Source organism: Eptatretus burgeri, chromosome 13, assembly GCF_056783735.1.
Source record: "Eptatretus burgeri isolate ZD-2024b chromosome 13, Ebu_testis_v1, whole genome shotgun sequence".
Classification (NCBI taxonomy): Eukaryota; Metazoa; Chordata; class Myxini; order Myxiniformes; family Myxinidae; genus Eptatretus; species Eptatretus burgeri.
The window spans coordinates 10,528,416-10,540,703 of record NC_140973.1 but is presented as its reverse complement, the minus strand read 5'-3'; the positions used below and the strand labels follow the sequence as shown (position 1 = coordinate 10,540,703).

General features: G+C 42.4%; 1 protein-coding gene across 1 annotated transcript in view; it reads left to right on the top strand.

The window, feature by feature from the left end:
• Window positions 1-451: 451 nt before the first annotated feature.
• PTPDC1 (protein tyrosine phosphatase domain containing 1) overlaps window positions 452-12,288 on the top strand; it is a 94,331-nt gene continuing 82,494 nt past the window's right edge. Inside the window, exons 1-4 of the mRNA XM_085851098.1 lie at window positions 452-539; window positions 855-972; window positions 3,461-3,547; window positions 4,015-4,092. Of these exons, the coding sequence (XP_085707224.1) occupies window positions 3,493-3,547; window positions 4,015-4,092 (133 nt within the window). The 5' untranslated portion in view covers window positions 452-539; window positions 855-972; window positions 3,461-3,492. The remainder of the gene's footprint in view (window positions 540-854; window positions 973-3,460; window positions 3,548-4,014; window positions 4,093-12,288) is intronic.

Below are 12,288 nucleotides of genomic sequence, written 5' to 3'. Positions count from 1 at the left end.
AGCTCAGATTATGCACCTGTGTACGCTCTACGTCGGTATAGTCAATTGAGCCGTCCTATTGGGTCCTTCGCTTCTTAAGCAGGTACATACAATTGCATTTATACACAATGTTGTCGATCAAGTATTTAAGTATCACTGTAGAGTTCAGGGGAACTCAATCCCACAACTCTAGCATCGGTTCTGAAATCCTCTAGTATGTAATCTAGTCCCATAACCTCAGTCAATCTCCATAGAAACCATCTCAAGTGAAAACAATTCTCGCTTGCCCCACCTTCCACTAATCCCCCCTCTCGTTCTCTTCCTCTGCCAATGACGACCCTTCGCTCAGAGGTTGAGGGTGTGGCGTGAGGCGCAATTTTCGGAGCTTTCAATCTTTCATATTCAGCCTGTCCAGGATTCCAGCTGGGGCTCCACACGCACATGCGCGCGTGCATGCACACACACACACACACGCACACGCACACGCACACGCACACGCACACACACACACACACACACACACACACAGTGTGCCCGCTGCACTGCCGACGATAGCCTGGGTAAGGTGTTCACCGCACATTCAAAAAGCCATGATATTACATTATGTGATATAGTAAATCATATTGTATTATACAGTATTGTGAAGATATACCAATTTAGGGATCATCCTTCCGCGCGGTAAACCCAGCCTCTTATGCGGTCGTTGCGTGCGTCACAGACATTGAGAAGATTTGTGCTAAGATTAAATATCCTCTACTTTTTGCAGTCCTGTGCATTATTGAGTCTTCTTTTGATGCTTGCACTTGCAAGGAGATGAATTGTCCATGTTGCAATTATGGTTGTACCTGTAATTGCCGATGCATGATGGTTTCCAGGTGGTTAGAGAGTGATGGAGATCTTTTAATGTGTTGCTGCCTCAGTTCAAATCCTGAGCCGAGAAGCAACCATCACCTGCTGGAACATCCTGCGTGAATGGAAGCCCCTAATCTCAATGTGATTGCTCTTCTCGAGGATAACTCGATCTTTGTGTTTTAATTGATATTCTGTCCGAAGGTTAAAGTTTGGTGTATATTTGCTAAATGTAGAAAAATGTCAATTGAAATCGTTTAAAAAAAGATTCCCAAATAACAGCTATACATAGTATAATGAATTGGAGCAAATATATATACAGTGGGGAGAACAAGTATTTGATACACTGCCGATTTTGCAGGTTTTCCCACTTACAAAGCACGGAGAGGTCTGTAATTTTTATCATAGGTCCACTTCAACTGTGAAAGACGGAATCCAAAACAAAAATCCTGAAAACCGCATTGTATGATTTTTAAATAATTAATTTGCATTTTATTGCATGACATAAGTATTTGATCACCAACCAACCAGGAAGAATTCCAGCTCTCACAGACCTATTAGTTTTGTCTTTAAGAAGCCCTCCCATTCTCCACTCATTACCTGTATTAACTGCACCAGTTTGAACTCGTTATCTGCATAAAAGACAGCTGTCCACACTCAATCAATCAGACTCCAACCTCTCCACAATGGGCAAGACCAGAGAGCTGTCTAAGGACATCAGGGACAAAATTGTAGACCTGCACAAGGCTGGGATGGGCTACAGGACAATTGGCAAGCAGCTTGGTGAGAAGGCAACAACTGTTGGTGCAATTATTAGAAAATTGAAGAAGTTCAAGATAACAGTCAATCTCCCTCGGTCTGGGGCTCCATGCAAGATATCACCTCGTGGAGCCTCAATGATCATGAGAGGTGAGGGATCCGCCCAGAACTACACAGCAGGACCTGGTCAATGACCTGAAGAGAGCTGGGACCACAGTCTCAAAGAAAACCATAAGTAACACACTATGCCGTCATGGATTAAAATCTTGCAGCGCACGCAAGGTCCCTCTGCTCAAGCCAGAGCATGTCCAGGCCCATCTGAAGTTTGCCAATGACCATCTGGATGATCCAGAGGAGGAATGGGAGAAGGTCATGTGGTCTGATGAGACCAAAATAGAGCTTTTTGGTTTAAACTCCACTCGCCGTGTTTGGGGGAAGAAGAAGGATGAGTACAACCCCAAGAACACCATCCCAACCGTGAAGCATGGTGATGGAAACATCATTCTTTGGGGATGCTTTTCTGCAAAGGGGACAGGACGACTGCACCGTATTGAGGGGAGGATGGATGGGGCCATGTTTCGCAAGATCTTGGCCAACAACCTCCTTCCCTCAACAAGAGCATTGAAGATGGGGCGTGACTGGGTCTTCCAGCATGACAACGACCCGAAACACACAGCCAGGGCAACTAAGGAGTGGCTCCGTAAGAAGCATCTCAAGGTCCTGGAGTGGCCCAGCCAGTTTCCAGACCTGAACCCAATAGAAAATCTTTGGAGGGAGCTGAAAGTCTGTGTTGCCCAGCGACAGCCCCGAAACCTGAAGGATCTGGAGAAGATCTGTGTGGAGGAGTGGGCCAAAATCCCTGCTGCAGTCTGTGCAAACCTGGTTAAGAACTATAGGAAACGTCTGATCTCTGTCATTGCAAACAAAGGTTTCTGTACCAAATATTAAGTTCTGTTTTTCTGATGTATCAAATACTTATTTCACGCAATAAAATGTAAATTAATTATTTAAAAATCATACAATGTGATTTTCAGGATTTTTGTTTAAGATTCCGTCTTTCACAGTTGAAGTGTACCTATGATAAAAATTACAGACCTCTTCGTGCTTTGTAAGTGGGAAAACCTGCAAAATCGGCAGTGTATCAAATGCTTGTTCTCCCCACTGTATATATATATATATATATATATATATATATATATATATATATATATATATATATATATATATATATATATATATATATATATATATATATAAAAAGATCTTCGCAAATATAGTATTATGACCATGTGGGACCACTACCCTGAAAGGGTGTCCGGTATATGCTTCCAAAATTTGTTTGTGTTCCCATCTGAACCCCCGGCTCAAGATTCAAGGAACCCAGGTTCAGATCCCACCATGTACCATTTTTGTTCGTCCATTAGTCTCCCAATGTCCTTGTAATTCATGTACACTGATGTCTACCATTGTATTTGTCCTGCGTGCTGTACGTGTAGAAGCTTCCCTGTGAACCTTCTTATTATATCCAGTTTACAAGAAAACACTTTAGAAACCTTCAATGAACCTTAAAAGGCACAAAAACCCCAAATAAAAGCAGTTTATAAAGGCTGATAAAACGACAAGGTAATAATTCAAAGAGGAGGTCTTACCTGTGGTGAGAGAAGGTGCTCAGATGGGAACAGAATACAGGCCGATCCAAGCTGGCCAATATGTGTCGTGGGTAGCAGAATCTCTTGATAATCCGATGACAGTCCTCTCTAAAGGGCGCCATCTATGTATTATATATGCAAAGGAAGGGAAGGTGGAGTAAAGGTAAAGATGGGAATAAGTGGATTAATAAAACGTTTAATTTTTTTTTTTTTTTGGTGTACAGAGTCGAGGCTCGTGGAAGATCAAGAACACAGAATGGATCAGGAGGACATAGCAGAACAAAACGAACAAGAGAAAGAGGGGGGTCGAGGTATAGTCTATACGTAGGTATCGGTATAGTCTTGAGCTGTTCTATTGGTTCCTTCAGCTTTTTAGCAGGTACCTAGAGCACCATGCTGTAGATCAATATTTTGTTAAACGGTTCGGGTTCATAAAATGATAGAAATTGTTAAAGATAGTTAAACTAGTCAAATCAATGCTGTTTCTCATTTCTCAGGATTCATTATATATTTTTGTACTTTTAGCTGTAAAGGCAACATCATTATTTTTTATATATCTAGCATGATAAGGGCTGTTTAGTGCTGACATTGGTTGGTCCCTGCTCATATATAGATGAGAGTTGGAGGAACCTTCAGGCAAAACGATTCATTATTGAGTTTTTTCTGTATTTTTTGTAAGGAAAATAATTTCACTGGGTTCAGATTGCGTTGTGCCAACTCTGATGCCTCTTTTACCAATATCTTATCGCTAATGTGTCCTTCTTGCTCTTTCCGACAGAAAAAGTCATTCTTTGCGCAGCACCCACTGGGATGGCTACTGGACTGGCACCCGAGAGCAGAACAGACCTGCATGACGGTGAGAATGGGTTTCCTGGGATACTGTACCAGCACCTGGGATACTGTTGTACCTGGGACACTGTTTACTAGTGCATGTGGTTAAAGGGTTTTCTGCAATAAAAACTCATTCTTTGATTGTCATGCTGTGACATTTGTTGCAATGTTTATCTGATGAGCGCAACTTAAAACCCACCGTCTCCTTGTGCACGCGTCCTTTATTACCATAATTTCAACTCACTTGGCATACAAATCTCAATATTCTGACCATCAGTCTTCTTCTCATAGAAGGGTGGTTACAACAGGAAAAAAAAAACAAAGAAAACGTCACGTGACTAGAGTTTGAGATGGCTCAGTGGGTGTTGGAAGGCTAAGCAGCACCAAAGGAGACAAAGCGGATCCATACCCCAGAGGCAGACATCGCACTACCAAGCACGGAGCCAATTAGTGGCTGCACTAATGAGCTATTTGGAGGCCAAGGTTGCTCGTGGAGGAGATATCACATTGTAAGACCTGGGTACAAAAATCTGTCTTCATTACAATAACAGATATCAATGAGAACGACACTCGGTAGAATGCATACCTCCATCACCCTGAATAGTTTACGTTTTGAATCCCACTGATAAGTTGGATCTGTGTCCGGACCTTCACCAAAATCTAATCGGCTTGTTCTTGTCACCGACTCAACTCTTCCACCAAGTTTTTTTGTTTGTTACTGTCGCATTCTGCGAAAGGTTATGTTTTGGTCGCTGTGTATTTAATTTATTTGTGAATATGTGTGTTTGTTTGTTATTCGCATAACTCAGAAAGTATTAAACCGAATTGCATGAAATTTGGTGAGATGATTCGTGAGTATCCAAGGACGATTTGATTAGATTTTGGGAGCGATCGGGTCAAAGGTCAAGGTCATGAAAAGGTCAAAAACACTCTTTTGAGCATAACTTCCTTCATAATACAGCTATCGACATGCAACCACTGCCATATTGTTCTATGACGAGATACCTTTCGGATATGTGGTGTCGGATTTGACGTAACATCATCGGAAGTGCGTCTAAATGACGTCACAAGATGACGTAAATTTTCAATTTTCGATCTCATCAGTTTTGATCATACCGTTTTGTAGGACTTACCTTAAGGACATCACACACCAAATTTGACTTCAATCGGACTGACTGTTATGACGTCATTGACATTTGAACATGACGTTTTTCAATTGTGGCTAAAATGTCCTGATATTTTACATTCAAATATCTATATAATTTATAAAGCAAAGTCTCCCAAATCCAGGCATTAGGATCAGTACCAAAATATCTGTTTATTGATGTGCAGGTTTTGCCAATTAACTCTGTAGTCAAGGTCACACTCAAGGTCAAAATATACTTGTAGGCATCGCTTCAGATCTAATAGAGCTATTGACATGAAACCAACGTTAAAACGTTCAGTGAACTACGAGCTTTCAGAATGGTAGTCCCCGAATGGACGTAACGTCCCCGGAAGTGCGTCAAAATGACGTCAAAAGATGACGTCATTTTCAACTTTTTAATTTTTCAGTGTTTATCATTCCATTTTGTTGGACTGCCTTCAAGGAGGTTACACACCAAATTTGACGTCAATCGGACTGACGGTTGTGACGTCATGGACGTTTTAAAATGACGTTTTTCAAATGTGCCAGGAAAAAAGTTGCGGCGGCGAAGGTATGCGCTCTACCGAGTGCCCGTTCTAGTTTTAATACACATACTGTATATGGTTTTTTGAATTTATTTTATGCATTATCTAGGCTCATGGAAGAGATGGGCACAGAATATACCAGTACACAACATAACAAAGGGAACAGCAGGAGAAAGGGGGAAACGTCAATCTCAAGGTGGAGGAAGGAAGGTAGATGGAGACATATGCAGGTAACAATGAGGAGTAGGGGAGAATGCAAGGTGTGGACAAGATGGATGCATTATAAGCAAAATTTTGGAAGGGGTGAGGGTAGTATAACGATGGAGAAAAGATCATAGCCTTGGATGGGGGTGACCTGAGATGGTGGTGAACAGCTGTCTTGAATGCCTGGTGGGAAGAACGAGATTGAAGCGAGTGTGGAAGGTGGTTCTACAGGCAGGAAAAGAGAGGAATAAACAAGTGGAGGTGAGCAATCATTCTGGAATGAGGCAATTTCACAAGGAGGGGCTGCTAGTGGACCATGTGCATCCTAAAGATATTTGGGGGAGTGGGAGGGAGGGAGGGGACCGAGCATGGAGAGGGTAGGGGGTGCAAGACCAGAAATGAGGTTGAAGAACACAGAGAAACCACCGATCTGTCAGTGATGACGAAGTGAGAGGCTCATTGACTGAGCTTCATCATGAGAGATTCCAATGATATTGAAGGCCTTGGTTTCCATGACATCAAGTTGAGCAAGATGAGAGACAGGTTAGCCAGCCTGGATGAGAGAGGAGTAGAGAGCAGTACTCCATCAAGCTGCAGATGAAAGCCTTTTAGGTGGATAGGAGCTCTGGTGTGCCAAGGAAGGACTTTGCATGACAGAGGATGCCCAGTCGGCATCTGGCTTTGGAGGCCAACTTTGAAATGTGACTTTCCCAAGAGTGATCATGGCTGAGAGTGAGACCCAATAATTAGAATAACTGAACCTCTTTGAGATGATTGCTGAGAAGTTAGATGGGAGGGTTTGTGGAACAGTTCTTTCGGAAAGAGAGAGCGAGAGACAGAGACACAGAGACACAGAGACACAGAGACACAGAGACACAGAGACACAGAGACACAGAGACACAGAGACACAGAGACACAGAGACACAGAGACACAGAGACACAGAGACACAGAGAGAGAGAGAGAGAGAGACAGAGAGAGAGAGAGAGAGAGAGAGAGAGAGAGAGAGAGAGAGAGAGAGAGAGAGAGAGAGAGAGAGAGAGAGAGAGAGAGAGAGAGATATTTCTTAGGAATTAAAGACATGTTCCAAGTGTTTGACCAGTTTGTGATTTTTTCAAGCTCTGAGGAGAGGGAAGAGGGTGCTGCCTGCTTGTCTGAAGGATAAGGGATGGCAGGGCAGAGAGGGGAGTCATCAGCAAAGAGATAAAGAGGATTTTCCAGAGTCAGTGAGATCATTGATGAAGATTAGGAATAGGATGGGCTTAGAACACTGCCTTGGGGGAATCCAGCCTTGACAGCAAAAGAAGAAAGGGTTCTTTTGAAAGCCACACATTGACTACGAGAGTGGAGGAAGTCAGTATATAATCAAAGAGAGGAGTTGGCCTTGGATTCCATAGGCAGACAGTTTGGAGAGCAAAGCAGGATGCCAAACTGTATCAAAAGCTCGAGATATGTCCAGAGAGATGGCCCTGATCTCATGACTGATGTTGAGGGCCTCCATCCATTGTTGGAAGAGCAGAAGCAGCATGTCCAAGTTAGAGTAACCTGGTCTGAATCTGAATTGATGATCTGAAATGAGGCTGTTGGAGAAAAGGAATGATTTTATGTCTCCTACGATGATGGATTCCACGACCTTGCTGATGATTAGAAGCTAAATGATCGGTAGTTAACGTTTTAACAGGTTTTTTTTTCACCCTTTTTATGTTGTGTTGTAATGTTGGCTAATTTCCAAGCAGATGGAAGATGAGCTATGGTAAATGACAGGGTGAAAATGGCAGAGAGAAGATGTGCAAGAGCAGCAGAGCAAGTTTTCATGACACGTTGAGTTGATGCCGTCCGGTACAGTTGCTAAGTCAGAATCGAGGGTTGCCAGAAACTTTTCCCCTTTTCAGGTGCAAAAGAAACAAAATTCATGAACAGTTGGGTAAGACTGGGAATGATGAGTACAGGGAGGGAGGATTTAGGGACACAAAATTTTGAAACAAACACAGAATTGAGATATTCTGTCTTCTCACAAGCGGAGTTGGCTGTGGTGCCATTTGAAGTAAGGAAAGGGATGGAAGGGGAACATGCACCAGAGACTGACTTGACAAGGCGCCACCAGGTTTAAGAGGAGCGACACAAGTTTGAAAGTTCATTAATCCATCCACAAGTTTTGTCCGAATCCGTTCCCAACGTTTCGAGATGTCGTGCTATATATCATTTATTGCACTATCTCTCAACGGTGAAAAATCGCTTTAAAATTCTGCTATCTGGATCTGGATGTTCACCAAAATATAATCAATTCGTTCTCGTCACACACCCAACCTGCCCACCAAATTTCGTCAAAATCCGTCAACAACTTTTTTGAGATATTTTGTTCACAAACAAACAAACAGACAGACAGCCGGTGAAAACAACATCCTTCCACCTTCGGTGGCAGAGGTAACAATTTTCAATTAATGATAAATATAATCACAATAGAAACTAAGGTCGTCTTAAACTTTTCTTTTCATAAACACAGCACCTTACAGGAGTGGTGGCAGGCTCATGGAGTTCTTCCTGGGTGCAACGCGTATGGAAGCAATCCAGTACTGGAGTCTCAATGAGGGAGACAGAAAAACTGGCTAATTGTTGCCAACAAGATGGTGTATCTGGTAGCTGTAGCAACAGCCACGTTCGATTGATTACAGATGGGCTTGATAGACGTCTGAGGATTTCAAATAGTCGAATGCAGTTGGCACACCATCCAGGCACAGATCCACATCCAAATTTTAATTCATTTCAGCGACTTATTGAGCAAGAAAGCAGAAGTGCAAAAACGATGCTTCGGGAGAGACTGAGTTTCCAAGAAGATGGCAACCCCAAATGAATGTGTCTAACACCAAGCAGGTATGGGCAAAAGATACCTCCACCTCAGGTATTGGTGTCAGTGGCAGAGATGATGCAGCATAAAAACATAATGCTATGTGAGGCTTGCACTGGGAACAGTCGGATGTGCTCAACCAGCCACACCACTGCAGTGGCTCGTGCGTGTCAGAACACAGCTGACACCATCCCAGACAAGTGAGATTAACTCTGTTCTCCCTCACCGACAACCTGTCACTGCTCTGCTCTTTAACAACAACCTCCTTATTTCACCAGCCTCCGACGCAGATGAACCTCTCCAAGCTTCAACCTCTCATCTCACCAACATCTGTCATATAATTTCTATCAATCTTCTTCATAAATCTGCCTCCTTCCTCTTCTCCAACCAACCCTGTGGTCTGCCCCCTTCATCTTTCATTCCCACGACAGCAAAAGCATACCCTGTTTCCAGAATTTGTGACATACTCCAGTAATTTGGTAATCATAGAAACTAATCACAGCTGGATGTTTTGGGTATTGTTTTGCATCAAATTCCTATTTGTAGCTGTTCAACTTCCTCATTCTTGTTTACAGAGCCCTCCATTGTCAAAGGTCCTTCCTTGGCACACCTGGACTCCTGTCCACTAACAATGCCTTCATCCACAGTTAGAGGGGAGAACAATATTCCATCATGAACCTTTCATATTTAAGCTCGAACTTCCATCCTCAGTGAACATTTTGTAACTTGTTTTCTATGCCCCCTTACAATTCCTCGATTCAAATAAGCCTGATCTTAAAAATTAAATTATCTTGTTTCTTTCCGACAGGCTAAAATCCTCGAGCACTTCCTGTGCTCTGATTTGCTAATTATACAGATAAATCCAATTAGTGCACACAGGCCCTGAAACTTCCTAATTCATTTTCTCTTACTACTACGAGACATGATATGTCTCAGCCAATTCACCAATTTCAACTCAGACTTCCTTTTGGCTGACGAGAAAACACTGATTTCAACTCAATAAACACCTTAAATTATTTCCTTCCAATTGGAGTTCATTTGGTAATGCAGGACTTTTTAAATGACGTAATCCACTGCACAATGCTCAGCGAGCATGCACAGAAACCCTAAGAACGAGGTTTATTAGGGAGGCCAAACGAAAATCATGCATGCCAGATAAGGATCATAACATGAGATGGCTCACAAAGCTTCTAAAATAAGCTGAAAATACTTGGAAACGTACCTGCGAGAAATGGGTGTTTTTCTGTTTTTTGAGGCTTTGACAAAAGATTTTGAGAACTTTCTGATCAACTCACCCAAAAAAGTTGATATGTTGCAGTCTGTAATTCAAAAACTCAAGATGATGTGGGCCCATGCAAGGTCGAAGGTTCATTGATGGGCATTCTACCCAAACCTTTGTGCTTCTTAACACCAATGGGAAGGACATATCTCGGGCTTGTGAATGCTCAGCGTAAGTTTAAAATGATGATATTTACTTTTACTCATGTTTGGGAGGAGGGGTGGGTGGGATGGGAGGTGTATGGGCTGTGAGTGCCGTTATAGACAGATATTTTTTGTTTGGTTCTGAGGCCACAAGAGATATTATAGTATATTTTTGCATCTATTGGTAAAAGGAGAATCATCCATCTGTGTGTATGTATGTATGTCATATCCACTGCCATTGCGAGCTTGCAACAGGAAATGGTACGAACCTGACACATCTCATCCACGGATATTTCTTGTATATCCGATATTTCCGTGAGTCCGATTTGCATTCAGGAACAGAACAATTATTGTTGACCATTTTGAAATTGGCATTTTTTCGTCTAACTGCTGAAAATTATGTTAAAAAGACGATTTGAATTTCAGATTTTGTACGAGCAGCAATAGGTTAAAAGTGCACATCGAGCAGAACCAAATCACTGAAAACGCGCACACACACACACACACACACACACACACACACACACACACACACACACACACACACACACACACACACACACAAGGCCTTGTCAGCATTCATATGTCATTTTGAAAGTCCTCTGTTGTTGCATTGCATGGAGCCACAGTTCTTCACCTTCATAATATAACCTTCCTTGGATTTAGCATCCTTGTGTGTTAGCTACCTGCTCCCAATCAACAGGCCCCATGCTGCCAAATGCCAAATGATTCCACTAGAAGACTAGATCATGTGGGCCCAACTATCTTAAGGTATGCATCTCCCAGTCTCTTGAAATTCTGAGCCTCAACACCACTCGATACATATTCTAGACTGATCACATGGCAAAGATGGCCTCCAAGGAAGTCACAGACTGGACATCCTCTGTCGTTCAAAATAATTCCTTGAAAAGTCAGAAATATTCATAATATATAAGGTCATTATCCATACCTCATTGGAGTAATGCTCTCTCCTAAGTGGATCATATCTGTCTCTCCTGGAATCTGAATATATATATATATATATATATATATATATATATATATATATATATATATATATATATATATATATCTTTCAACATTATTGGCATCTCTCACAATGAGACTGAAGCACAAAGCTCATTATTCTCACAATGTAGGCAGGTTGGTGGCCACTCCGTTTGTTTGTTTTGTTTTATCTCTTTCTCTTTCTCTTTCTCTTTCTCTTTCTCTTTCTTTTTCTCTTTCTCTTTCTCTCTCTCTTTCTCTCTCTATCCTCTGACCCTCCCCTAGCAACTCCAAAATACCCATGCTCTTACAGTAACCCCTCCCTGGGTAATCTCCTAAATCCTGGCTTACTGAACACCACTATGATGGTTCATGAGCAGCAGAACAACACTACTCCAATCACAAGCAGTGCCATATCCCAGAAAGGCGAGTGGAACTTTGCTCCCTGCTTCATTGTGTATTTACCTCCATATCTCAATTCTTCCTCACCAACGACCTCTTGCAACCCTAATCTCCAATGTTAGCCTCCATTCCTCACCAGACTACCAAATAGATGAGCCTTTCCAAATTCCAACCTCACTACCCTGGCTGTCTGCACCATCACCTGTTATGCCTCACTACTCCTATCATTCCCCTTTTCCAGAAGTTACTTGGTCCCATGCCAATGTCCATGGGGTCATCATTCATCCGGCCAATTGGGTTCATCTAGTGGTGCCTCAATAACCAGTTCTATGGTGATGACTTGCAAAGTTACCTCACTCTTCCAGCATGCTGCAGGAATTTAGTTACCATGGGAAGTAATAGGAAGTTTTGTTTTTGACCCAGCAGTTCAGTTGCCACATCCTTGTCTGCTGGGTTGAATATAACCTTGTATGAAACTAAACCTTAGCACTAATAATCAAAACCATTCCTTTCACACCGTGAGGTGCATAGGGCTGTCGAGGCAGTTTCATTGGCAAGGAGTACAGTCCTGGATAGGTCACCACCCTGACACAGGTTACCCCAAATGGTTAATACCCCAGTAAGCTGGTACTCATTTTACCAACCTCGGAAAGATGGCAGGCTGAGTCAACCACACCTGGTGTTAATTCAAC